Below are 27,537 nucleotides of genomic sequence, written 5' to 3'. Positions count from 1 at the left end.
AACTGATTTAATGTTGATTTGGGGTTTGACCCAGCTCAGCCCTCCATCCCCCTAGCAGATAAAAGGGTGGAGGCCAAGCTGGCGGGTGACTCCCAGCCTGTTCTCCTCCAGGCCAAGATCCCATTCCGCTGTCTCCCTCTCTGCTATGTCGAGCCATTCATTCCAGCAGGGCCCCAGATGTGGTGGTCGGAGCTTCAGCTCATGCTCAGCCGTGCTCCCCCGGACAGTCACCTACTCCTCCATGAGCAGGGGGCCCTGCCGGTCCAGTGGTGGCGGAGGTCTCCGTGCCCTGGGCTGCCTGGGTTCCCGGAGCCTGTGTAATGTGGGCTATGGGCGGCCTCGGGTGGCCTCCAGATGTGGCCTACCTGGTTTCGGGTACCGGGTGGGGGCAGCCTGTGGGCCTTCCAACTGCATCACCCCCGTCACCATCAATGAGAGCCTGCTGGTGCCCCTCGATCTGGAAATTGACCCAACAGTGCAGAGGGTGAAGAGGGACGAAAAGGAGCAGATCAAGTGTCTCAACAACCGTTTTGTGTCTTTCATCAACAAGGTAAGATGGAGGACAGGGGCCAGGAGGCTTGGGGCTAGTCTGAAGGGGCAGGAAAGGGCAAGTCATGAAGAAGCTGAGTTGTCCCCATAGACACACACACACACACACACACACACACACACACACACACACACACACACACCCATCGCCTCCATCACTACCACCACAGTACCGGATCAGGTCAACATTTCTTTTGGCTGGTCCTTTTCAGAACTATTACCTCCCTCTGGAGATAGTCTCATTAAAGTGACTACGAAGACTCTAAGACTCCTCTTAGACTCTAAGAGGAACTACCAAAACAGTGATAGATCCTGAAAGGATCAACCAGATTCACAGAGCACTGCCCTTTGTGATCTGGATTTATCTGCAGAGCTACCTCCTTTGGCCTGAATGAGACTCAGGTCTAGAGGTGGGGAAGGGCCAAGACCTGGAATTTGCTGTCAGCTAGGACTCTGTGGAGCAGTCATAGTTAGAGATACAGGCACGGTGGCATGGCCAAAGCATTCTATACCAGATCCACTGCTCTAAAAGGCTGCAGGAGGTCACTGTGCTTAGAAACAGGTAACTACCCCATCCCCTTCAGCAGATGGGATCTAGTCTGTCCCTATACCCTGAGAAGCTCTTAGAAGGGTCAGGACTGGAGCTTCAAGGTTGAGGGCAGAGTCATGGCCAGAAGTCAGGAGCTTCTGGGCCTGGTGCTGGCTCTCCTCATCTTTACTGCCACACAGCAGTGAAGGGCTGCTCAGAGAGCCCACTGCTCAGAAGGGACGGAAGTGGGTGCTGCCTGAGAGTTAAAGCAGTAATGCACTGTATGCTCAAGGAATCCAGAAGGTGCTTCTTCAAGATGCCCTTGCTGTCTCATTTTTCTTTACCTAGTTAATCATCTAGTAAACTTAAAAATAAAATTCTTTTTACATTTTATTTTAATCACTGTGGTTTACAAAACTGTGATTAGCATAGTTTCATGCATAAAAATTCTAGCCCTGGGACTATAAAAGATAGTATACTAGGTAGGGCACTTACCTTTTACTCAGCCGACCTGGGTCTGATTCCTAGCATTTCATATGGTCCCCCTAACCCATTAGGAATGATCTCTGGATGCAGAGTAGTGAGGAGTAAACTCTTAACACCACTAGGTTTGACCAAAATAAAATAAAATCATTTTATTTTAAATTCCATCACAAACCCTCCACTATAATCACCAGTATCCCCCTACTGTCCCCTTTCCCATTTTCCCCTATGTTAAATTTCCTACAAAAAAACCATTTCTCAGTTTCCCTTTCCTTTGTGCATTTGTTATTCATTTACTGTGTTTCTTTATATCCCCACACATGGGAAAGAAACTTAGTATCTGTCCCTCTCCTTCTGGCTAACTTCACTCAGCCTATTGTGTTCCAAATCCATGCAAGTACCTACAAATTGCATGATTCCATCTTTTCTTAAAGCTGAGTAGTCTACCATCATGTACGTGCCCAGATCATCTGTTCTTGGATATGGGCTATTTCCAGATTTGGGCTATTGTGAATAGTGCTGCAATGAACACAGTGTGTGTATGGGGGACTTATGCTCAGTTTTTACACATTCAATTATGATTGTCTGCCCATTTCCATCCAGATCATAAGTCAGGGAGCCCATAAGTGGGACAACATTACTTCCTCACCTCTCTTGAGAGAAGGGGAAAATATACAAGCCCCAGACAGCTCCCTCAGCCCACACAACAAACTGGGTGACTGCAACCATCTTGCTAAATTTCTCCTACACTTGGTCTCAAAATAAACCTCAAAGATAAAGGTGGCTGAGCTGCTTCTACATTGGTGACAGGTACTTTCCCTAAATATAGCCATTCAGTATGTAGATGAGCATGTAGAAATTGTTCCATATGTTGGGTCTGAGCTATAATACAGTGGGTAGGGAGCTTGCCTTGCACAATGCTGACCCAGGTTCAATCTCCAGCATCTCATGTAGTCCCCAAATCCACCAGAAGTGATAACTGAGTGCAGGGCCAGAAGTAATTTCTGAGCACCACCATGTGTGGTCCAAAATAAAAGAGCTCTGTGTGCTCAGATACATCCTTCCGCTGACCTTCTCTCTGAATTGTCAGTGAAGAAAGCTGAAGTCAGATCACAAGGGCTTACAATAGTCTGGGGGTTTCCAAAGTGCTTCTGAGGCACTAGCTCAAGAAGAAGCTTTAGGTATCCCAGGGCACCCTGATGGATGAAGTGGCTTGGTCAATTTTGTCAAGTTAAAGACAACTGAGGCACAAGCAGGCCATCTGGAAGGTGGCCTTGCCTCAGGCTTCTTGAGCAATGCTTCTCACTATAACTAGCAAACACTGAGTGAAAGGTGGGGCCACAGGCAGGGGAGATACAGAGATACATATTCCCAGATGCGAGGCTACACAGATCCCTAATCTTTGCGATGTTTATCACATTGGCAGCAAAGATTGAGAGAGAACATCCTATCTGCTTCCCCGAAACCACTGAGTCTTTCTAAGTCACGTTCCCTAAAGTCCCTGAACCCTATTTTCAACTGCAGGTTCGGTTTCTGGAACAGAAGAACAAGCTACTGGAAACCAAGTGGAACTTTATGCAGCAACAGAGATGCTGTCAGAGCAACATGGAGCCCATCTTCGAGACATACATCTGTGCACTGCGCCGGCAGCTCGACTGTGTGGCAGGAGATCGCACCAAGCTGGAATCTGAGCTCAGTAACCTGCAGAATGCACTGGAAGGCTACAAGAAGAAGTGAGTCCAAGGAACCTCAAATTAGCTCATCAGGCAGCAGGTCAATTAGGCAGGAGAGTGGAGCAAAGTGGAGTCAGCCCTGGGAAAGCTCTGACATGTGTGTTGTTCTCCATTTCCCATGGGCCACAATGTCTGCTCACTCCCTCTGTTCCACCTATCGTCTGGATTCCAGGGCTCCAGAGCTCAGCTCCAGATTCTCATCCTTCTCCTTCTTTCATCCATTCTTGTCCTGTGTCTGAGTTGCTTTTAGTCCCCAGACTGTCTCCCTCTGAGCCTTTGCTCCCGCTGCTACTTCTGACTATAAGCCATCTCAGCATCTTTGTCCCCTACTAACTGAGCCCTCTTCTTTTCCAAACCTTGATTTTGACTCCAGCTGAAGTTTCTGTTCCCTCTCTCCCTATCACCTTTGTCCCAATCCCAGTTCTTCGTGTCCAGGGCTCTGTATCCAGCCTGACCTGTGGCATCCTGTACCTGAGTCACAGGAGGAGGAGAGGTGATGAGCACATTAATGAGGGTCTGGAGACTAGAGGGTCCTGTGCTTGCAGGAGGCCAGATCTCAAGGAGTCCTAATCTGTCTGTCTGGGCTCAGTGACCCAAGAGAGCACAAGCTGAGGGAGTTTTAGACTTATTTTGATGGACAAAAGCAATGTCGGTATACTGATAGCAAGAGGACCAGAGAGAATGGATGAATAAATAGAGGCTGAGGAGGGGTGTGTGTGTGTGTGTGTGTGTGTGTGTGTGTGTGTGTGTGTGTGTGTGTGTGTGTATGTGTGTGTTGGGGGGCATCCATGTTATGGGATCAACCACAGGCCAGACACTATTCTGGTCAGTGTGGTCATTACAAAGAGATGGAGAAGGTTCGTTCCTTTTGCCCAAATGCACCCAGTCCATTAAAACAGTGTGCCACAGGGAAGAAAGATGAGAGAACAGAAGGAACCTAGGAGGCCTTCTTAAAAGAGAGGATTTTTTTCTCAGGACCTGGCAGTTACTTCTCACTGGATAAGGGGACAGAACAAGAACAGATGACAAAAAAAGAGTCAGTAAGAGGAAACAAGTAGAAGGAACCACAGAGACTGTGGCAGGTGAAAGATGGCCTTCAAAGTAGGAGCAATGTCATTCATGAGCCTGGAATAGAAAATGAGCAAAAGATATGCTTTGACTTGATGATGATCTGGATTTTGAAAGAGAGATAATAGGAGGATAGTGAGATTGAGCGGTGCTGAACCATGAGCAGATGCTTGCAGAGATGCACCCCAATGCAAGGCACCAACCTATGCTTTGAGATAGTAACCTGCATGCCATGTTAATTCACAATTGCCCTGGATAGCAAGACCAACTTTTCTCATTTAACAGATGGTGAAGTTGAGGCTGAGAAGCTAAGCTACATATTTAACCCGTGACAGAGCCAAGACCAAAACCCAGGCTCCAGTGCCCAGTGCCTTCCTCTACAAGGAGGAAGACTTAGCTTGGGGAAGCTCAGCAACCTTCTAATGACTCCACGCTGTTCACCAAGCTGAGTCATTCTTAACAGACTCAAGCCCTATACCCCCATTCAGCTGCCTTGAGAAGCGGCGAGTGGGCGAGGAATTCCTGAACCTAGACTCAAGGAAATAGTGGGCTGATAGAGTGGTAATTGCTACTTCTGCACTAAGCCAGGAAGAGCCAGGCACAGAGCACTTGGTGTGGGAATGCTTAAGACAGATGGGGTGACCCTGGTATAACCAACTCAGAACAGCTCCAAAGGACAATAATGCAAGCAACAGGCATCCAACGCTCCTTCCTCTTTGGGGGGGGGGGGGGGAGAATATTAGAAGTGGATTTCCTGGCAGTAGTTTCAGATGGACTCCTTGGAAGAGGATCCCTCACAGGAGAGTGGTGTGGGGAAATAGGGGCAATGTGGCTTATGGGACACCCTAGTCTTTTCTGTGCTGAATGGCAGGAGATGGAAGATCCAGGGGTAAGCTAATCTTGTGACTCTAAGATGTTAGCCCGGTGGAGACCCCTTTGCCACAGACCTGACACCAAAGCCTCTTCTGGGTCCCACAGGCCTAACACAACGATTTTTCCTTACCACCCCACCAGGTATGAAGAGGAGCTTTCCTTGCGGCCTTCTGCTGAGAATGAGTTTGTAGCTCTAAAGAAGGTGAGGGAGTATGGCTGCGAGGGGACCTGGAACTCTCAGCCCCTGAACAGTATCCAAATGTGCCTGTTGTCTGCCCACCCCATAGAGAAGTCTCAGCCCTAGTCTCTCTATAGGCCCCAGGAACAAGGATAACTTCTGATCTATTGATCTGGCCCCTGTTCCTTCATGGTGTGTCTACACCAGCACAAGAGTTTGGAAAGGTGACTAACACCAACTCAAAATCAAAAATGGTTTAAGCCTCAGCCATGGAAACAGTCACAGTGGTGGCTCAGAGAGATGGCGAGTGTTTTTGCCTGAACAGCACAGAATAAACTCTGGGGGCTGTGTCCCAGTTCCTCCCCTCAATCCACTCCCTCAGATCCTCAACATATAGGTGCCAGGCCTGGACTTGAGGTCCCTCCACTTTCCTCCTTGGCTTTATCAGCATGGACCTAAGTAAAAAAAAAAAAAAAAAGACAGACCCTCCCCCTGTCCCCTCTTTGCCTCTTTCCACTCCCAGCCCAGGTTACACTCTCTCACTGCTCTGTACAGGATGTGGATACTGCCTTCCTGATGAAGGCTGACCTGGAGACTAACGTGGAGGCTCTGGTCCAGGAGATTGACTTCCTGAAGGGCCTGTATGAAGAGGTACTGGGGCCACACTGCCCACTTAGCAGTCCTCCAGGGGCCTATTCTATGGGACCCATGGCACAGGAGGTCCCTATGGTGCAGTGGGCACAGCTTGGGGCATGCACATCTAGAAGTCAGGAGTCACATTCCCAGAAGTTAGTCAGTCTCTCCATGGCCATGGTGGATAAAGGGTGAAGATTGATGACCTGGGATGGCGGTGGTGAGGTCCTGCCAACATAGCCCTCTTCAAACCACCTTGAAGAGCTCACCAGCTCCCACAATCTCTCCCCAGGAAATCTGCCTGCTCCAGTCTCAGATCTCAGAGACCTCAGTGATTGTCAAGATGGACAACAGCAGGGAGCTGGACGTGGATGGCATCATAGCAGAGATCAAGGCCCAGTATGATGAAATTGCCAGTCGCAGCAAAGCAGAAGCAGAAGCCTGGTACCAGTGTCGGGTGAGGAGCAGGAGGGTAGGGAAACCCCAGGCCCTCTCTCCCCCAGGAAGTGGCTGAGGACATAATGAGGGCCATGCTATAGACTGAGGAAGGGAAACTCATATTTCCTCCCTCCCCCTCATCCTGTTGTTTCCTCCGTGTTTCTGCAGAGCATATGGGAGGGGAGGCAACAGACAAACCAAGTTATCATCAGTGTACAGGTGCCCCAGCTTTATTTACCCAGAGACTCACAGAAAGTGCTTAACTCAGCAGCATTCAAGGAATTCTAATTGTCAATGATGGCAGAAAAGGCTCTGGGCGTGGGAGGAAAATGTCACCGAGTGGGTCCTAATGGTGGAGCAAAAACAGTGATTAAGGTGGCCCAGACTATGGTAATTAAGGGCTTACTAAAAGGGTAGTTGGTGCCAGTAAGGACAACTTGATGGACAAATAATATCATCTCATCTGTGATGGGCACTAGTCTTTCATTCGCTCTCTCATTCATTCAGAATCTCTATACTAGCATCAGCCAAGTGTCAGGCACAGTTGCGGGTGCTGGAGATGAGTGGGGAGCAGAAGAAACAGCAATCCCTGCCTTCATGGGATTTCCTGCTAGAGGCAGGTGCAGGGGAGGGACTTGGCAATGTGCAAAACCGTGGGTGCAGATTACATGCAACCTTGCTGTGGAGAAAATAAATTGAAATGAATGTCAGGGGTAGAGATCTAAATCAACTGGCCTGGAAATAATGCCCTTTCAGGAGCCTAGAGTCAGGCTATCCGTGTCCTCCAGATTACAGTTCAGGAGACAGAAACATGCGACTGACACCAGCAACCCAAGGATGGAAGAAGTGGAAGCTGAGCAGAGCAGCAGGCTCAGGGAGCAGCGGGAGGGAAAGGCAGGCCAGACTTTGGCTATGAACCTTGAAGTGTGACCAGCAGAGCCAAGTTATACCAGCTAAAGGACAACAGGAGGCAGGACACAGAAGGAAGTCTTCTGATATGAGGACACCCCTCCCCACAGGAGAATATCTAGAAAAGGGGCTAGGACCACAGAGCTGTGTTGGGCACTTGGCATTTGTTTCTGAGCCAATTGACACCATTGTCCAGGATGCCCCTCTATCCCAACAAGGTTTCACTCATTTTCTGGTGATGTTTAGTGACACCAGTTCAGATACCAGTGACACACTCATGATCAGCTTCCCCAGCTGACACTCTCATCAGTCAGGAAGTCCCTGGAGAAAGAACATCCCCATCGAAAATAAAAGAAAACCCTATCATGCTATTATGCATTCAGCTGTAAGGCTGATAGAGAGAGAGAGAGAGAGAGAGAGAGAGAGAGAGAGAGAGAGAGAGAGAGAGAGAGAGACATGTGGCAAAAACAAAGTTAGTGTTTTTTTAATTTATTTGTATTGAATTATGACATACAAAATTACAACACTAATCCCTTCACCAGTGTCCACTCCCCAATGTCCCCCATTTCCCTCCTGCCCACCATCTGCCTCTGTGGCAAGCACATTTCCCTTGGCAGTTGTCCTAGTGCTCCCTTCCCTAACTTACCCCACCCCTGCCTTAACCCCAGTGGCAGACTTTCTACTAGTTCTCCTACCCTCCATTTCTATTGCCTTTGGGAATTTGGTATTTCCCTGGGAAGTTTCTTTATATCCCACACATGAGGGAGATCATTCTGAGTCTTCTCCCCTTTCTCTAACTTCAGTCTTTACTTTTCACTCCAATAACTCGAGGCACAGGACAGACTGCCGAGGCATGGTAGGAAAGAGGGTTCCTGTATCAGGAACACAGGCTCCTTCTAGCCTCTGTTCAACTACCCTAAAACACACAACTTTAATCCAGCGGCTGCCTATGTTCCAAGGTGGCTGCCACATTGCCAGCCATCTTACTTGCCTCCTTGTATGGGGGGGGGGGATGAAAGCAGTTAAAATAAACATGCCCACTGAGTAAAATAAACAGACCCCACCTTAAAGAGCTTTCCTGGGAACCTTCCCAGGCAATGCCCATAGATCTCATTAAGAAGACTTATCTTATCTGGGCTCACTGCCACTCCAGGCAAAAGCAGAATTTGTTTGAAGAAGGGGAATGAAAACATTGATTTGGCAACAGTAGGGTTTTTTTTTCCCCATAATAACAACTAAATAATCAAGCTAAAGTGCTTCTTGCTTGTCTTGCATTTACTGTGTAAAATACTCCCATCTGCTGCCTGAAATCTAAAGTTTAATCTAAAGGAAATCTAAAGTTGACTAATTACATTTCATCTGCGCATGTGATCTATAACAAAGTGAGTGATTAGATGCAGCATTGCAAAGTTATTGGTGTTATTCCTTAAGTTAAGGCAAGAGAACTTTACTTTTTTCATGCGAATATTTGGAAGTACTACACAAACTTCTTCACCCTAGTGGCAAGACCTGGTCATTCATGAGTCCTTGATCTCTTAGATGGTCCCATTCCAGCTCAAAAGTCCCTTCTAGCATCTGGAGAAATGATGGTACTAAAGGAAGGGTGCTCTGCACTACCCTTTTCTCCCTACATTAACAAAAACCAAATAAATAAAGGGGAGCTTAGAAGCTTGAAAATTTTAATAGCCAAAAGACTCAAGGCAGGAGGTCAAGCAAGAATAAGAATGGTCCACTAGATAGAAGGTCTGGGAGCAGAGAGTGGGTATGAATTCAGAGAGCACCTGAGCCAGGATTTATATTTCACACATGAGGGAGGAAGGCAGATGGGCTAGGCAAAGATGCCAAGCAGTGATCCATGTGGGCACCTGGTGTCCTGATCTCTCTATCTTGACAGTACGAAGAGCTGAGGATGACGGCCGGAAACCACTGTGACAACCTCCGCAATCGCAAGAATGAGATCTTGGAGATGAACAAGCTGATTCAGCGACTGCAGCAAGAGATTGAAAATGTCAAAGGCCAGGTGAGACCACCCAATGTTGACCTATGAACCAGGCATGTAGCTGGGCTGTGGCAGAGGCTGTGCACCAGATGGTACCCAAAAGCTACGCCCAACATGGTGCTGGGGCAGAGACGTGGGTTTGCTGTGCTTGGAGGACTGTGTGGTCTCAGTGCCTCTTCACACAAAGGATATATGTTACCTCTCAGAGCTATTCTCCAGTCTCCACTTTGGCAATTTCTATGGAGCCTTCCTCAACTAAGCACAACCAGTCTATTTCCAGCCTGGAGACTGAATGGTGGGCTTCTCACAATGTTCACAGAAGTGGAACAAAGGCCATTCTATCCTTAGAAAATGGCAAGCATCCCTTTGTTTAGAGATGGGATCAAAGAGCAAATGAAGCAAAGTGTTTATGGCACGGGAAAGGTCTGATGGAGCTCAGGGAGAGGAACAGAGATGCTAAACACTTCCTGTTCTTATCTCGCAAGGGCTTCATGCTCTCTGCACTGTTGGGTTGGCCCAGGTCCCCAGAGGCCCCCGTAATGCCTTTTTGTGCCCTTGCCCAGCGATGCAAGCTGGAAGCTGCAGTGACTGAAGCGGAGCAGCAGGGTGAGGCAGCCCTCAGTGACGCCAAGTGCAAGCTGGCTGGCCTGGAGGAGGCCTTGCAGAAGGCCAAGCAGGACATGGCATGCCTGCTCAAGGAGTACCAGGAAGTGATGAACTCCAAGTTGGGCCTGGACATTGAGATCGCCACCTACAGGCGCCTGCTGGAGGGCGAGGAGCACAGGTGAGCGGGTGAGGCAAGTATGGGGCTGGACTATGAACTCTCCTGCCCTCTGTGTGCCACTGCCTCTATTGCTCACTATGCAGTGGACTTCCAGCCCAGATCCAAGCACAACTGCAACCAGGGACAGGCACACCAGCAGGCAGAGACAGGTATCATTAGCCAGCGGTACAGTGACCTATTTTCCTTTTCTCTCTGGCCCCCAGGCTGTGCGAAGGCATTGGACCTGTGAATATCTGTGAGTAATGAGTATTTCCTGTGGGGTCTGGGTTTGGGGGAGCAGCACCCCCATGAGGATAGATCTCACCAGCATATATTCCCCACCCTTATATGCCTCCCCCCAGCCCAGAGAGTAGTCCTATCAAGGCTGAGGCTCTCCACCGGGGCCTTTTCTAGTTTGGGGGAGACAGATAAGGAATAACCTGGCAGCTTGGTCTTGGCACACTCCTTGAAGAAAAGAATTTGGAATGGGTACAAGGTCCACAGAGACTGAGAAAGGGGACAGCAGATGCTAGGGCTGCCTTGTCAAGGCTGTGAAAAAGGTGGGAGATGTGGGGGCAGGGTGGAGATACCTGAGCACTGCACGTGTTTATATGGAGGACACGGGGGACAGCTAGAATGGTTATCCTTAGAGATGAGTGACAGACCCTGAGTATTCCTCCCTGTCTCTACAGCTGTAAGCAGCTCCAAAGGTGCTGTCCTGTATGAGCCATGCATGGTCAACACACCTGTAGTGAGAACCGAGTACTGTTCTGGAAGCAGCAACATCCTCAAGAGCAGCGGAGGCTGCAGCGTGGTGGGCACGGGCGAGCTCTACATTCCCTGGGAGCCTCAGGGGCTCGTGAGCTGTGGGAGTGGACGGAGCTCCAGCATGAAGCTGAGTGCGGGGGGCAATTCCTCCTGCCACAAGTGTTAGCCAGGCCAGAGCAATAGCACAGCAGGTAGGGCGCTTGCCTCGCATGTGGTCATCTCAGATTTCATTCCCCGGCATCCCATATGGTCCCCTGAGGAACACCAAAAGTGATTCCTGAATGCAGAGTTAGGAGTAACTCCTGAGTATCACCTGGTGTGCTCCCCCACCAAAGAAAAAACCAAAACAAAAAAACAAAAAACCCAAGTGGTAGCCCAACCCCAGTGGCTGGAAGCCCAAGAAGGGCCAGGGCACCAACCACCACATTGAAGATTGCACCCCCACAAGAGTTGAAGACTGGGCATTCCAAAGCCCCTTCTGCATGAACTGCAGTTTCCTTTGGGTTTACACTGGAAGCTATTTCACTGCCCACCCTTCCTTCAGGTGTCACCTTTCTTTGAGCCGTATGCAGAGCCCAAGCTAAGTGCTTAGGCAAAGGGGCAGGGGCAGTACAGAGAAAGTATATATCCCCTGGATTTGCACATTCAGGCCCCCAGGAGAATGGAAGCAGCCCTTAAGTATTTCTCCAGGAGAGAAGCCAAGTGAGTACCTCATGGTTTGGGTTGGATGGTCCCATAGGAGTCTCTGCTCTTACCTGTGGCTTTCAGGCACCTAAGGAAATGGACTTCTTTTCACATCCACATGCATGCTTACAAATGTCCATAGAAGACATGCAAAAATTCCCTTCTTAATCTAGAACCAAATGCCAGAGTCTCTGGATGACCTACCTGGTTCTGTCCCTGACCTGGTCAACCCACAGAATTCAGAAGTGCTTTTTGGTTAGTTAATTCTCCTGCCTATGTGGTTTGAATTCACATTATGCAAATACAGATTTTCCTGAGCTTATAAAGGCAGCTGACTATGAAGAGATGGCCAGAAATAATGGATTGTTTACTGGACAGAAGGACAGCCAAAAATCAACTTTATTTGCTCCATGGACTCAAGCCCTATCTATCCCACATTCTGTATATAACTTTCTTTCCTGCTCACACTCCCTTTAGTTCCTCTTGCTTTGGGTCTTATAGGAATAGGGTCCTAACAGTGATGTGGTGGGGTTGCCCAACTAACTTCAAGGGAAGTTTGACTTTCCTGGCCGAGATGGTTCTGCCTATCTCAAGGCCCACCCCTGATGCTGTCCGGCAAAACTCACGTCCACTCACTGATCCCTTGGGTATATCTGTTTTCAATAAACTAATTGTTCACAGGATTATTCATCAGCTCTGTGTGGTGTGACATGGCTGAGGGAGGACCCATGAGAGTCTCCCATGAGAATAGAAAGGAAAAATTACCCTTCAAATTAATGTTGATCCAGACAAATTCCACTTAAAACCTACACAACACCACCTCCACAGTTTGCAAGTTACTTTCCACATTAAAAACCAAGGTCTGAAGGTTGGAAGATAGTACAGCGAGTAAGGTGTTTGCCATACATGCAACTAATCTGGGTTCAATCCCTGGCATCCTATATAGTCCCCAAGTCCCATCAGGACTAATTACTGAATTCCAAAAATTAGCAAATAAACCAATATACCAAAATCAGGTTCTGTGCCAGAAAGATAGTACAGTGAGTAGGAATTTACTTATCATGATGCTGACCTGAATTTGATCCCTGATACTAGATATGGTCCCCAAACTCCAACAGGAGTGTTTCCTGAGCACAGAACCAGAAGTAAGTCCTGAGCACTGCCAAGTGTGGCTCTTTCCAAAAATAACAACAGGATCTATTACACAGTCTCCTTACCACGTGAGTGAGTCATAGACCCCCTAACATGTCTATACTTAGCACCCTCCAAGCCAGGGCTCACCACCAAAACACCACAAACCTTAAAGGTCTCCATGAGCAAAGGTGAAGATGGTGGCAGTCAGTCCTTTGGGAGTACCCTTATGTCTCCTCTCCCTCTAAGAAGACTATAATTATAGTTGAGACTGGGGAGATGCAGGTCACCTTCTGTGATGGCCTCATCCTCCCTGGCTTAGTGTTTTTGTGGTTAGGGGTCCTTTTTGCAGGTCAGGGTGGGGACCCAGGGCCTCATCATTGCAAGGCAAATAAGTGATCTACTGTTGAGCCATCTCCCAGCCCCACACACCCTGTTTTCTCACTAATTTCTTGGAACATTCTGACACACAAACTCCCCCTAGTGGTTCCCTGCTCCTAAGTACTAGGGTGCTCCCCTTCCCGCAAGGCCCCTAGGGGAGCCAAGCCCTGCACTGCAAACTGGTGATACAGAAGTGACTAACACACCTCTGAACCTACTTGGACTCACTTGTAGTCATTAATCATGGAGATCAGGAAAAGCAGGAGAGGATTACTCCTGGAAAGGCAAGCAGAGAGGGGCTCTTAAGAACAGCAAAAGAACAGCATTTGAACAGAACACAGCAAGTCCTGACACAAAGCCATCTCCTCAGAACCATCATTACCTTTTCCTTAGACTCCATGTTTGCTTGTGCAACAGGAATTCCCAGCCATAGCACTATGGCTCAGAAGGCAGCTTAGGCAGGGAGCCTGACCCAGGACACATAACAGACATAGTGCCCACAGGTGGAGATGTTACCTAGCACCATCTGGCAGCTCCGCAAATTATTCAATCTTGGCCAAATCCACTTCCAGGTACAAACCTGGAGGAAATGAGCACTTTTCCTCACAAAAACTTGTGTGTAATGCACTGTTCACATTGGTCCAAAGGTCAAAAAACCCAGAGTCTATATATGAACACATGTATAAACCCATGTGTGATGTCTCAGTATATTGGACATTCTTCCTGGCAAGAAATTACCCCAGTTCATGGTGTAATATGAAAGTGCTAAGACAAGTAAAAGTTGCATCTCTTTCTGTGAAAATTCTAGGGAATTCTACAGAGATGGAAGAGATATTAGTACACACACACACACACACACACACACACACACACACACACACACACACACACCTGCCAAACAAAGAGAAAGAGACATCTAGGGGCCAGAGAGAACGTACAAAGAGTACGGTTCTTGTCTTATACACAGCCAATCCAGGTTTGATCCCTGATATGATCTCCCAAGAACATTTTCATGAAAATGTTCTAAAATATATTGATTTTGATGTGATTGTATGTATCTATGACAATATTAAAACTATTTAATTCTACTTGGGAGGGAGAATAGCTCTCCCAATAGTGCTGGAAGCCTTGTTGGTTGGACCTGATGGGTCAGTGCTCACCAGAACCAATCCAGTAGTTATGCACCCCTTCAACTATCCACATGGTCCCTGAATAACACATATTAAGTGAGTGAAATGAGCAATTTGTGAACTATATATAAATAAGCAATTTATTTTAAAAAAAAAAGGCCCAGGACCTCTAGGGGCTTATGTATAGCCAAACTAGAAAAAAAAATTAGATGATTGTGGAAGGGACACAAGTGAGACTCCCACACACACACCCCACTCCCAATCTGCAGTCAAGCTCTCACAAGGGACAAGAAGTTAAGTTTGAGGACAGGAGGACACAATGCTGACTGGGGTGCCAGGAACACACTTTCCACATGGGAAAGGAGGGAAGAAATGGCGTGCCTCAAAGCTTGTTCCCAGGTAAGCCCTGTCACTCAGCTCCCAATCCCAAAGCTAGCTAAGCTCTTGGCTGAAAAACAACTAAAAGCTCTGGAAGATGGTGGGTGGCTGGGCCCGAAGTCAGCAAAAACAGAGATTACTGTCATTGCTCACTCTGAACCCAGCAGGCAGCCTCCTAAAGGCTGGTCACACTCTCAAAACAGCAGAGTAAAGAGGGACCTTCTCCATTTGCACAGCAATCCCAGATCCCTGACAAGTATTCACTGGGGAGAGACCATCTAGAAACATCCATTAGGTACCAGATCTCTCAGGAGTAGAGGTGCTACAGTTCAGAGGCTTAAGAAGGCCACTTCCTTGCTGAGAACACTTCCATGCTGTGTCTCCAAGTGTCCATTCCCCCTGCCTCCCCAAACAGAAAATGGCTCTGGGCAAGTGGAACACACATGCCTCTTGGAGGTTACCAGAGGTTCACATTCCGTTCACTTGGTGAACACGACCTAAGCTTCCCACGTAGGGCCCCCTGCCAGGTGCTAGGAAAAGAAGATTTGGTTCACAGTCATTGACAACTAGAAGGAGCGAGGCTCTGCAGAAAGCTGGAGTCACTTGAAAATCCAAATTGCTTCGGAGCGCCCCTCTGAGGATATATAGGGAACTGCTCCAAGAGGCCCAGAAAAGGCAGAGCTAGAAAGAAGCAAACTTGCTTTCGTTGTGTCTATCTGTCTACCCAGAAGGTCTTACATTTCCTTGACCTATCACCACCTCTGCCCCAAGGCCCTTGTCACAGCTGAGTCCCTTTCTCTTCCCAAGAGCAGGCCCAGGGGTATCTTGGCTGCCCTATCTATCCTGAGCTGGAGGGACAAAGCAGCAGTGTGGGCAGAGGAGTGGGGGTCAAGGAGTTGGAAAGGAGACTGAGTCACTGCCCTGCCAGCACCAACATGCAGTCTGAACATACTTCAGCTCCTAAGAAAGGCTTGTAGATGCAAACTACCAGTATGTATATTTTCACACTGTATATTTTATATTTATATTTTATATACAGTACAGGTAGCAACTGAATGGGCAACATGTCAGGGTACCATCAAAACTGGAAAAGACATTTTGCCTGGAAAGGGAGTATGAACCCCAAAAGACACAGTGGTTCCCTCTCCTGGGAGTGAAATGTAGATGCCACCAAAGTGTCATTCTTCTGGGAGGCCTAGCCCAGGGTGGACCCAGCTTTTGCCCACCTGCCCCCTTCCTTTGCCTGCAACTCTTAGGATGCCTGTCCCAGCAGGCTTGTTTCAGCTGGATGGCTTGAGTCAAGCCCCAGTCTCCTGCACACACTTGTCCCCAGGCAAAATTGAAACCCTCAGGAGGAGGCTTTGAGCAAAGTGTTCCCAGCCTGGGGATTTTCCTCCCACATTCCCTGCTTCCCATAATGTCAGGAACACACATTCACACACACTTACACACATTCACACACATATTCATATACACTCTCACAATTTACACACAGTGCACACACACCATCACCATCACACTCAGCCAACCAGCAGTGCTCACATCCCTCTGTCTCCAGTCAGCACTTTTTGCCACCCCAACCAACAGATAGCATTGTGATGAGCCAGCGAGCTAACACTTAGTTGCATAGTGAGGCACTATGACTGTGCAAACCTGAGGATGACACCCAGGCTGGCAGACAGACACCAGGAAGAAGAAATTGACACCACAGCCAAACCTCAGCCCAGAGTTTCCAGGCAGCACCTCCCCTCTCTCAGCCTGACATCCCCGAAAATGGCTGAGGTTGGCATGATACATCATCAGGCAAAATAATGCCTCTAGTCAATACTGGTGATGGGGCAGATCAGCCCAGAGCAGGGGTTAAGTTTGACTGCTCCCCACTCCCCCAATCCTGCCCTCCTTCTTAGAGAAGGAAACTGTGGTTTGGGACAGGAAGCAAAGGGCTGAGGGGAACATAAAGGTATAACCACTGGAACAGGAAGGAGGTGGGGTGCTGGAAGTAACAAAGGTGTCTTGGTTTGAAAGTGAGGGGGGTGCCAAAGACAGGAGAAAGGACAGAGAGAAACAGAGGGAGAGTGCAAGATGGGTGGTACCAGGCTCCCCACATGGCCTGCTCCCACATTTTCACTTTGAAATTAAACTTACACAGAATAGCTATAAGTCCATTTACAGATGAGGAAACTAAGACTTAGAGATGTTAAACAAGCTCCACAGACCACTGACCTGCTTTCTTGACATGGTGAGAATAGAAAGCTGATGGTGTTACTCAGTTCTCTGTTGATAAGCTCCTATTGCCTGCACCTGAGTCAGACCTCCACTTTCTGCCTCTGTGCATCCCCATTCCTGCCCACTTGCTGCTACAGCAAAGCAGGAACTGAACCTTAGTTCTTCCCAGGGGCCAATCAGCCTCCATCCTCTGCCTAACAAGCCCACTATGCTGTACCTTTTGCTCTCTCCTCTGGTCCCCTCACAAGGGTTCACTGGCCTCTTCCATCTCCTAGATGCCCTGACCTGGTCTCTGAGAACATGATATGCTTTTTTTAAAACAGTCAGCCTAAAAGGGTGAAGCTACAAGACAACCTGGATGATTCCCATGCCAGCTCTAGAATGAATGTCTGCACCATCACCATCTCTGAGCCTTTCCTGTCTAATTGGGAGCCTGGAATCTCCTCAATTTGAAATACCTGCAAAATCCAAACATGAATTTCTCTTCATTTCCCTCATTGTTCTTTTAACTCCTTTCCCTCCTGCCATTAGTCTTGGGAATGTATTCAACCAGTCATCATAGATTATGGCTTAGCATGCACCTCCACATGGGGATGTAGAGGCGATGGAGATGGACCCTAGGATCTTTGTTCCAAGACTCCTGGGTTAGACAACAAAGCTGGATGACAGACAAGCACATTGACAGACAAGCGCAAATAGAGGAAAACTGGGAAAACAGGGCAGTTGGTAGAATGCTCTAGGTAGCATCAACTTGTCATGAGATTGAGAATCCTCAGAAGATCTTGAGCTTGGAAAGAATCTAGTCTGAAGACAAGATTTCCGAGGTTTTCTCTATCATATTAATAAGAGACTGAGGGTTTAAAGGAGGAGCAGGTTGCTAGGAAGATGCTCGGACAAACCTCACTGAAGCACTAGGCTCGCTGAGCAGATGGTAGAAGGGGTAGTGAGAACACAACAGAGATTTAGCAAGAAGAGAGGCCTCTGTGAACTTCATAAGGCTACTTTCTGCTTCTTCTCCCTTAGACATCCAGCTACATCTATGAAAAGCTAGGAAACGACACTTCCTCAACTTAATAAAGAACATTTATCACACACACAGAAAACAGTAAACTAAATGGTGAGAAATTTGGAGTATTCCCACTATAATTAGGAATAGGCAAGAATGTTCCTTCTGATTAGTGATTTTGAAACATCATATTGGAAGATCTAGCTAATGCAATAAGACAAGAAAAGGAAATAAATAAATATATATATAAAGAAGAAGAAAAATAGTAAAGACTTAAGCTGAATAGCTCTAGTTATAAACTCACATTCCCTTCCAAGTAAATATCAAAGAGTTCCAGAGAATCCCCTATATCCAACTAAATGTAGTATCATCAGGCACAGGACACGGAAAATGAACCATGTTACATATTAGAGTTAAAATTATGAATGCCAGCCTGTCTCTGGGTCGTGAAATTCCTACATTATTAATAAAAAATATAACAATAAATAGTAGCTAAGAAGTTTTATTTTCTACCCAGATAGAAAATTGATGTAATATCTGCTTTCTATGCAGATCCTTATTGCTATCCTAACCAAACATTTGTTAGTCAAGAAGACTGCACAAGGGACTATAAACCAACCCTAATACATTTTAGGGGGTCTCAAAATTTGTTGGCTAACTTTCTATAGTTAATGGTCAAATTCTGAGTACACTTTAGATTCAAATTTTATCACAAAAATGTTGGTTGGTATAAGGTCTTAAGATATATCTTACCTCTCCACCACAGGATAGGGACTTTCTTTGTCATGTTGAACTCCAACATGACAATATCAAAAACTAGAGTTTGGGACAGAGTTGTTGATAATTGTTGAATAAGTAAAAGAGCTTCCTTTCAGTGTTTTAAGTAAGGCATAGGTCTACACTAAGCCAAATGAACTTCACTGAAAATGTAACTCTAATACAAGTAGATTCTGGTTGATATGTAAAACACTGCAAATGGTTTTGCAATGCATTTGTAAAGATGTCCTAAAGTATATTCCCCAGCCTCAGAATCATTTGTTACTCAAAACTGTAGGCCTGCTCTCTCTCCTGCACATGTGTGCATACACATGTGCACACATCTATCTAGATGTCTCTATCAGATCATCCCTTAGTGGGTCTCCTTCTGGCCCTGTTATCATCCTAACTTTCTAGAGGTTAGCCACGCTTGCAGTGAAAGGTCTATTGGATTTATTTTATGAACAAAGCAAATTAATGTTCCCATAACAACAATTGTGGTACACTTGTGGGAAAAAATAGGACCATAATATTTATGTGTTTATGTGTTTTTAATGTTTATAGGTTCTATGTTACAGTACTGATCCTAAAGATAGTAGGTGTGTCTGAGATTAGCTCATTGTTAAAGAGGTTAAAGGCATGAAGAGTTTCTGCTAACTACCCAAGCTCATAAATGCCATCAAATGGCTTTTTCATTTTTATGGGGCCAATCCTCACAACCACACATACATAAAAGGGTTGAGAGCAATCCACTAGCCTCATAGGACTCTCAGCTCCTGTCACCCCAGCTCTGTGATCGTTGTTTTGCTCCTCCAGAAGCCATCATGTCTTGTAGCTCCTACCGAATCAGCTCTGGCCACCGGATGGGCAACTTTAGCTCTTGCTCTGCAGTGACACCTCAGTACCTGAACCGCTCTCGGGCCAGCTCTGTCTCCTGCCGGAGTGGGCCCAGTTTCCGGAGCCATGGTGGTTTGGGGAGCCGGAGCGTCATTTCTTTTGGGTCCTGTTCACCCCGAATGGCCACCGGGGCTCCTCGTCCCATCCGCTGTGGAGTTGGCTTTGGTGCTGGCAGTGGGATGGCCTATGGCTTTGGTGACGGGAGTTGTACTGGCCTAGGGTTTGGAGTCAGCAATGGTGTTGGTCTGGGGTTTGGAACTGGCAGTGGTTTTAACTGTGGCTTGGGCGGCCCTGGCTTTGGCTATCGGATTGGTGGTGGTTGTATGCCAGCTGCTCCATCTATCACAGCAGTGACTGTTAACCAGAGTCTGCTCACCCCCCTCAACCTGGAGATCGACCCCAATGCACAGAGAGTGAAGAAGGATGAAAAGGAGCAAATCAAGACCCTTAACAACAAATTTGCCTCCTTCATTGATAAGGTACCTATGACTACTGAACTGGGGTTAAGCTGATTAGGCATTTGGTCATCATTTTTGTTAAGAGGAATGGATGTGGGCGTAGCAAAGTGACCTTGGTGTCAACCTGAGGCATTAGAACTTGGTATAATGGTAGCTCTGCTGCATAGCAAGGACATATCTGAGGAAAGGCTGCATGGCAGGACAGACACAGGCTGTTTCTTCTCAAAGTAAGAAGTGCATCCAACTACTCAGGCAAACTGAACTCTGCTGTCTGGTCACTTAAAAAAGCTTTTGAGGAGTCTAGAACAATAGAACAGCAGAGAAGGCGCTTGCTTTGCAAGAAGCCAATCCAGGTTTGATCCCCAGCATTATATGGTCCCCAGAGCCCTATCAGATGTAGTTTCTGAATACAGAGCCAGGAGTAAGCCCTGAGCATCACTTGGAATGCCCTCCCCAAAATAATTTCTGAACAGCCCAGCCTGGTACTAGAATAAAATTTGCACAGGTGATGGCATTAGAATCCTTTGCTCTTTTTTAATTTTCTTCTCTTCTGAATCTGGCTAGGCCCCTCTGTTTAGGCTTAGAAAAGTGAAGACTAGGGGAATAGACCAATTTTTATACAAAGCACAAAAATCTCAAACCTGAAAGTGGAAGGCTCAGGTTTAGTCAAATTGTCTAGGTTCAGGGAGACAGTGAACTACACAGAGCTCTTCAGGCTGAAGAGAGGATGGGCATGAGGGGCAGCTATCTCATAGCCCATATCCCCCACTCCAGAAAGCAGGAATGCTCAGGTGTGGGAGGGAGGGACACTTAATACCTCATGCTTTGGTCTCAATATCTCTGAACTTCAGAAGTGAGAGTCCATGATCAAGGTCTCTGGCTCTACATATCTTCGCAGAAAAAAACATCTGGAGCAGTAGGAATAAATTGAAACCATAGAATTCCCATCTCCTGTTGTCCAATCCCACCCATCTACACTTTGCTTGGCTCCTAGGTCTATGGTATAGATGACTTGAATCCATTTTAAGCTCAGGTGGATTCAGTTTTTCAAACTGCCAGGAGAGCTGCCCACCATGAGCAGGTGGAAGAGGAAATAGTGTGGATAACCTTTAGCTTCAAATGCCTACTTGGAGCTAAGCTAGCTGAGTAGGAGGAAATTTAGAGCTAAGCCTGATCTTGTAATTATACTGAGTTAGAGAAGAGCAAAAACCAACCTAGGTGAGAATCCTCTCAATGAGTCCTCAAGAGATAGCTGATCCATGTGGAGGTAACTATTTAATATTTCAGTTTTCATTGCATCTCTTTGTTTAGGTTCGGTTCCTAGAACAGCAGAACAAACTCCTTGAGACAAAATGGAACTTCCTCCAAGAGCAGAAATGTTCCAGGAGCAATATGGAGCCCCTCTTTGCCAACTACATCAGTAATCTGCGGAGGCAGCTGGACGTTGTGACCAATGACCGGGCCCGGCTTGAAGCTGAGAGGAACCATCTACAGGATGTCCTGGAGGGTTTCAAAAAGAAGTTAGTGGCCTGTAGGCTGCACAAACCAAGGGCAGGCTTGGCTGGTCCCCCATTCAGCAGCCTAGCTGACATGAATATAGCTAAATGGATGAGAGTTAAATGTATTGTTTGTCATACCCACCCTGGAGACTGAGGAGAATGTGATGATTGGGAAGGAAAAAGGAAGAGAAGGAAAGAAGGGGAAGGGAGGAGAAAAAAGGGAGGAAAAGGGAAGGGAGAGGGAGAGAGAAAGAAAAAAGGAGGGGAGGTAGGGGAAGTTAGAGGAACATAAGGAACATAAAGAGAAGGGAATGGAGAGAAAGGGAAGGAAAGGGAAGGATTCTGCATGGGTTTCAAGGGAAAGAAAGAGTTGGAATGGGGCATGGTCTGTCCCCAAGCTTGGGTTGGTGAGGGGCAATCTCTAGCTTCCTACTTGTTCTTATGGGTCCATGTAGTGACTCAAGTCCTTTTCCCAGCAGAGCAGCATAGAATGTGTGGATTTCCAGGCCCTATTCCCAATTTCAGAAAGTAAAAGGGATCTTGAAGATTCACATTCATTGATTCATTGAAGGTCTTGAAGAGGTGATAGAGCTGATCATATGTGGGAGCCACAGGGACCCGTGCTCTGGCAGAACCCCAGAGCTCATACATTCCCTGGATGTGGAGTATGGGCTTTCCATCTGGAAGAACTCACTCTCCCACTCCATCCACCCAGGTATGAAGAGGAGGTGGTGTTCCGGGCCAATGCTGAGAACGAGTTTGTGACTCTGAAGAAGGTAAAGGAACAAAGCCAGGCTGACTCTTCCTCCAGAAAGAGATGTCAAGACCTACCAGGAACTAGAAAACTTCCCTGTGTCCCTTCTGTCCCTTGGGTTACTCAAAAGCTGATTTCCCCAACCCCTCATCATTCCACCACAATGTCACAGCAGGCTTCCTTAGACATGTGAACAGGTCCCAATTGTTTGGGCTCCATGAGAGCTGAGTGCTGAAAAGTTGGTCCCTAGAAAGTCTTGGATTATCTGAACTGGTCTTCCCTCTAAATAAGATCAAATAGTGCCCTTGGCAAAATCATGTGCTGTGGGGGAAAAAAACCTCACTCAAGAGCAGTTCCACCCTTGATAATGCCCCAGCTCATGGCCTCAGCCCCACCAGGACAGTCCTATCTCCACAGAATATGGGAGTAGGGGATAGCAGTGCATCAGCATCCATTCTTTTCTCTTATATAGGATGTGGATGCAGCCTTCTTAAACAAGTCTGACTTGGAGGCCAACGCAGACTCCTTAACCCAAGATATCGACTTTCTGAAAGCCTTATACATGGAGGTGAGCACTTGTGACTTCTATACTCAGCCTGGGTGACTGGTAGTTTTACACAGACAGGCATGCTTGTGACATTTGGTTTCAACACACACACTCACACCACTACCATGAAACATGTATGTTCTTGCTACATCACTGGATCTCAAGCAGAGGTCAGGTAAGTAACCTTGGAAATCTGATTCAGGCTGAGCATACCCCATTTATCTATAATCCACCTCATGTGAGCCAATCCAAAGACAGGGTTCTAAGAATGTTACTCCCTAGCTGCTGATAGGGGACTCTGGACAACCAAGTTGCCAGATGTAAAAAGAATTGTTTGGTCTAGTGAGCCAAACTCACTCTTTTGTTTCATAAATGATGCCACCAGCTATGCTGAATGCAGGGCACTGAGTGGGAAAGTGAGGCAGCAACGCATGGGACCCTCTTCCCCTGGCAGTCATTTCCAGACATTTCCCTAGCAGAATTCTAGGAACAAAGAAATTCTGGGTTTTGTTTTGTTTTGGTTTTGGTTTGGTTTTTCAATCACACCCGGCAGCGCTCAGGGGTTACTCATGGCTCTACGCTAAGAAATCGCTCCTGGCAGGCACAGGGAACCATGTGAGATGCCAGAATTCAAACCATTGTCTGTCTTGGATCAGCTGCTTGCAAGGCAAACGTCTTACTATCTCTCCAGCTCCTGGGACAGAAATTATAATTTCTGGATAGTCTGTGAGCAAAAACTGGAACTTTGTGAAAAACAAAAGTAAAGCTTAAATCCAATCATGCTCAAATCCCCCACCAGTCTCTAAGGCCCCCAAGAGTGCATCTAAGTCTAGATGCAGGATGCCTCTGGAGATAAGGAGCCAAATGAAAACATTCCTGGCATTTACTTCTTTTCCTTCACCATCATGGGGCTGGCCTTCTCCATGGCCATGCTCTGAAGCAAGTATATTGATCCCCAATTCCTGACATTGTCTGAGGGCCATGGCTGCCCTGGCTCCACAGCAGCTGAGCCACATCTCACTCACTCACTCACTCACTCAGGAGATCCAACTGCTGCAGTCACATATCTCAGAGACATCAGTCATTGTGAAGATGGATAACAGCCGGGACCTGAACCTTGATGGCATCATTGCTGACATTAAGTGCCAGTATGAAGAGATTGCCAGGCGCAGCCGGGCGGATGCAGAGGCCTGGTACCAGACCAAGGTGAGTAGGAGAAACAGGGACAGGAGTCCAAGGGATAGACTCAGCAAGAGCTAAAACCCCCAATTTCAAATGGTAAAGTTGGCCTGATTTCTGAAACCTTGAAACTCACTTCTCTCCTCACCCCCAGTATGAGGAGATGCGGGTGACAGCTGGCCAACACTGTGACAATCTGCGCAATACTAGAGATGAGATCAACGAGTTGACCCGCCTGATCCAGAGGCTAAAGGCAGAGATCGAGCATGCCAAGGCACAGGTGAGCAAAGGGAAGGAGTTAAAGAAAATCCAGAGAAAGAAGATGCAGGGACACCCCCCTCCCGGGCTTTGGGAAACCCCTAGTCTGGAGAAGGAAAGTGTGGACAGAAAGAAGTCTCCCAGTTAGAAGGCATACCCAGGGTTGGCTTAGAGAGGCAGGTATGACAGAAAAATAAAAACTGGTCTGCTCTTTGGACCTCATAAATCTCAAAGCAGCAAAAATCAGGAAGAATAAAACTATGGGGATTCGAAACTGGAGGTGGAAACTAAAGAAAAGCAAGGGTCTCCCATCTCTCGCTCTCCAGTTACATCCAACCATCATAGTCCTTAAAAAAAAGCAACCCCCTAAGTTCCATCCCTGGTTCAGCAGTGTCCTGGGGATGCCTAGCCCTGCCAAAGTTCACCACAAACCTCTCTCCCTGCAGAGAGCCAAGCTGGAAGCTGCCGTGGTGGAGGCAGAGCAGCAGGGAGAGGCAGCCCTCAAGGATGCCAAGTGCAAGCTGGCCGACCTGGAGGGCGCCCTGCAGCAGGCCAAGCAGGACATGGCGCGGCAGCTGCGTGAGTACCAGGAGCTGATGAACGTGAAACTGGCCCTGGACATAGAGATCGCCACCTACCGACGCCTGCTGGAGGGCGAGGAAATTCGGTAAGCTCTACACTGTGAGGTTGGAGAGAGAAATCTGACTCCCGGGGAGGGACTGGATGAAGGACTTCAGCCCTGAGGTTTTGTGCCACCTAAATGCAAGTTTGTAAGCAGAAGGCACCAGGATCATAGGCAGCTCTGCTAGATGGGTTCATTCTTGTAAGGGAAGGAGACAGAGCCTCAACTCTTTTGATTAAATAATTTTAGGTTATGGTCTATGAACACTAACTTTTGAAAGTACACCCTTACCATGCAATCTAAGCCGGGGGGAAGAGCCACCATCCCCTCTCCAAGAAGCCCTTGTAATATCAAGCCCATGGCCAGGGATACCATGACTGCAACTTTTCTCTTTCCCCCTTTCTCTCTTCCACCAGAATCTGCGAAGGCGTTGGACCAGTGAACATATGTAAGGAACTTCCTCTTTTCCTCTTCACATAAGTCTCTCCTGGGGCCCTTCCTTCTTCCTTCAACTGAAGTTCTCAGTGGAGTCAGGGCAGACTCAGCAAAATCAATCAGAGAGTCAGGGCTCCAGAGCTGAGATCTGAGATATTCCCCAGAAACTTTCTTCACAGAGCAAAGTAATCACATAGCACAAAGTGCTGAGTAAAAGCATAACTTCTGGGAACAAGAATAACCTTTTTGTTTAGCATGGCCTTGCCCTTTGAGGTTCCAAACCAGGCAATGACTAGAAAGGTCTGGGGTAGGTGTTTCATTCCCCATATCGCAGGGTGTTGCAAGACAAGGCTGAAGAACCCCCGTCTGCTGCCCTATTGGCCGTGTCCATGTACGCATGCCACTGGGCAGGGCATAAGCCCCCTTTTTTTAGGAAATTTCATCTTCCTGAGAAGGAGATCCCAAAGCATTTCACTCCAAATCTCCACAAATGAGGTAACATAATAGGCCTTGGCATGCTCCTTTTGCTCACTCAGAGAACACACATGCTCTGTTGGAAGTCACAGCCAAAATTCAACCTCAGATTTCTGACTTCCGAAGCACAGACACGCATCTATGTGATGGCTCTGATGTCAGCCTGGCACCAGGAAGTGCAGCCCCATGAGCCAAGTCACAGTGCCAACAGAAAGCAGGCGGCTAGAAACACCATCTACAGGAACAGAATCTTGTAGGGGAGCCCCAGGTGGTAGGAGAGTTTCTGAAGAACAGGGTGATAAGACTCTCAGCAAGATTTAGTGGGATGGAGCAGTGGGGGTAAAGGGATGCACAGGGTGAGCAGAGATCCGCATAGCAGAGGCAGAGAAATAGGCCTAGTCCAGCTCCCTTCCTCTCACAGACTGACCTTCCACCTGTGCTGCCCATATCTCAGTGTAGACATCTGGGGGCGGCAGAATTCTGTTTTACCTGAATATTTGACTTAGTGGGGTTCTGCTTTTGAATCTCAAAGGCAAGAGAAGGAAAAGTGGCCACAGGCAGTGTGGACCTAGGACCCATTTTTATGGGGCCACTTCCCCTAACGTTGCCAATCCCGTCCCACCCCAACCCCTCAAACTGGCAACTTAAACTGATTCTTCCCCTACAGCTGTGAGCAGCTCCCGAGGCGGCCTGGTGTGTGGGCCTGAATCGCTGCTCTGCGGCCCCAGCCTCTCCCGTGGTGGCGTCACCTTCCCTTGCAGCAGCAGCAGCAGTAGCAGCAGTATCCGCTTTGGCAGCTCCAGAGCCTATGGCTCCAACGTGGGAGCCTGCACCCCCAGCCTTCCCTGCCCACTGCCCACCGAGGGAGGCTTCAGCAGCTGCAGCGGAGGCCAAACCAGCCGCAACTCCGTTGTGCGCTTTGCCTCCACCACCACGTCCCGCAAGACCAAGTATTGAGTCGGCCACCAGCCCCCTCCCAGTCTCCTGCTGCATCCACAGGCACAGGGACTCAGGTCTGAGGGGGCTCTAGCTACTCCCTGCAACCAGGAAGCCCCCCAATCTGCTCTCTCCAATGGCTGCTTCGTTGCACCTGTCCTTATGGGGGCAACTTTCAAGCCTGACTACTAGGTTTGAGATTAAAGGAACCACACATAGGCAGGAAGAAAATGCTATGTGCCAGGCCACCTTCAGAGGGAGGAAAGTTTATGGTCCCCACTGTCGGCTCCTTGCCCCCCACACTGCTTCTTCCCTCCTTTCCCCCAACCCACAAGGACCTCTAGTCCCGAAATCCCTTCACGAGGCTACTTCTCTTCCTGGTGGTCTGGTGGGTGGGTTACATACAGGTCATGAGGTGGGGTCTGGTCTACTTCACAACCCACTGAAGGGGCATCAATGAGACTCCCCAGACTCATGAGAGGGCTTATGTCTGAAAGTTCCAGAAGGCCTGGGGTGGGGTGGGTGTGGGTTTATACACTCTGTGTCCTTCTGCTTGTCAATAAACGTGTAAATTCACAGCACCTGGGACTTGCTTCTTCCAAACCATAGGGCCAGAGCTTAGCACTTCCTCAAACCCATAAACACTGCAGCCTAGCCCAGAAACTGATATCCAGAGCATAGGGCAGACTCCAGGAGCTGGTTTTCTGGCCTTTCCCTGCAGGCTGCATAGTTCAGTCAGGCAGAGGTTCCAAAAATATATCTGTGCCCATAGGAGCCCTCCTCTTGCCAATCAGCTCCACTACATTCAACAATGCTGTTAGAAGTCTTTCTCACCTACAAAACTGGTCTTACTGTCTCAGAAA

The 27,537-nt window shown here is 47.8% G+C and overlaps 2 protein-coding genes across 2 annotated transcripts; both read left to right on the top strand.

Annotated features, from left to right (window-relative positions):
• Nucleotides 1-145: 145 nt before the first annotated feature.
• KRT82 (keratin 82) lies at nt 146-10,180 on the top strand. Its single transcript, XM_049783501.1, has 7 exons — nt 146-550; nt 3,086-3,294; nt 5,377-5,437; nt 5,969-6,064; nt 6,339-6,503; nt 9,288-9,413; nt 9,956-10,180. Exons 1-7 carry the CDS (start codon nt 146-148, stop codon nt 10,178-10,180), a joined length of 1,287 nt encoding a protein of 428 aa, XP_049639458.1.
• Nucleotides 10,181-19,439: 9,259 nt separating this feature from the next.
• Nucleotides 19,440-26,695, top strand: KRT84 (keratin 84). The gene is made up of 9 exons (XM_049783409.1): nt 19,440-19,991; nt 21,282-21,490; nt 22,185-22,245; nt 22,696-22,791; nt 23,812-23,976; nt 24,104-24,229; nt 24,654-24,874; nt 25,246-25,277; nt 26,406-26,695. The coding sequence occupies exons 1-9, from the start codon at nt 19,440-19,442 to the stop codon at nt 26,693-26,695; spliced, it is 1,752 nt and encodes a 583-aa protein (XP_049639366.1).
• Nucleotides 26,696-27,537: the final 842 nt, after the last annotated feature.

This window comes from Suncus etruscus, chromosome 11 (genome assembly GCF_024139225.1).
Source record: "Suncus etruscus isolate mSunEtr1 chromosome 11, mSunEtr1.pri.cur, whole genome shotgun sequence".
Classification (NCBI taxonomy): Eukaryota; Metazoa; Chordata; class Mammalia; order Eulipotyphla; family Soricidae; genus Suncus; species Suncus etruscus.
Note: the sequence above shows the minus strand (reverse complement) of the source record. Positions and strands in the feature narration are given on the sequence as shown.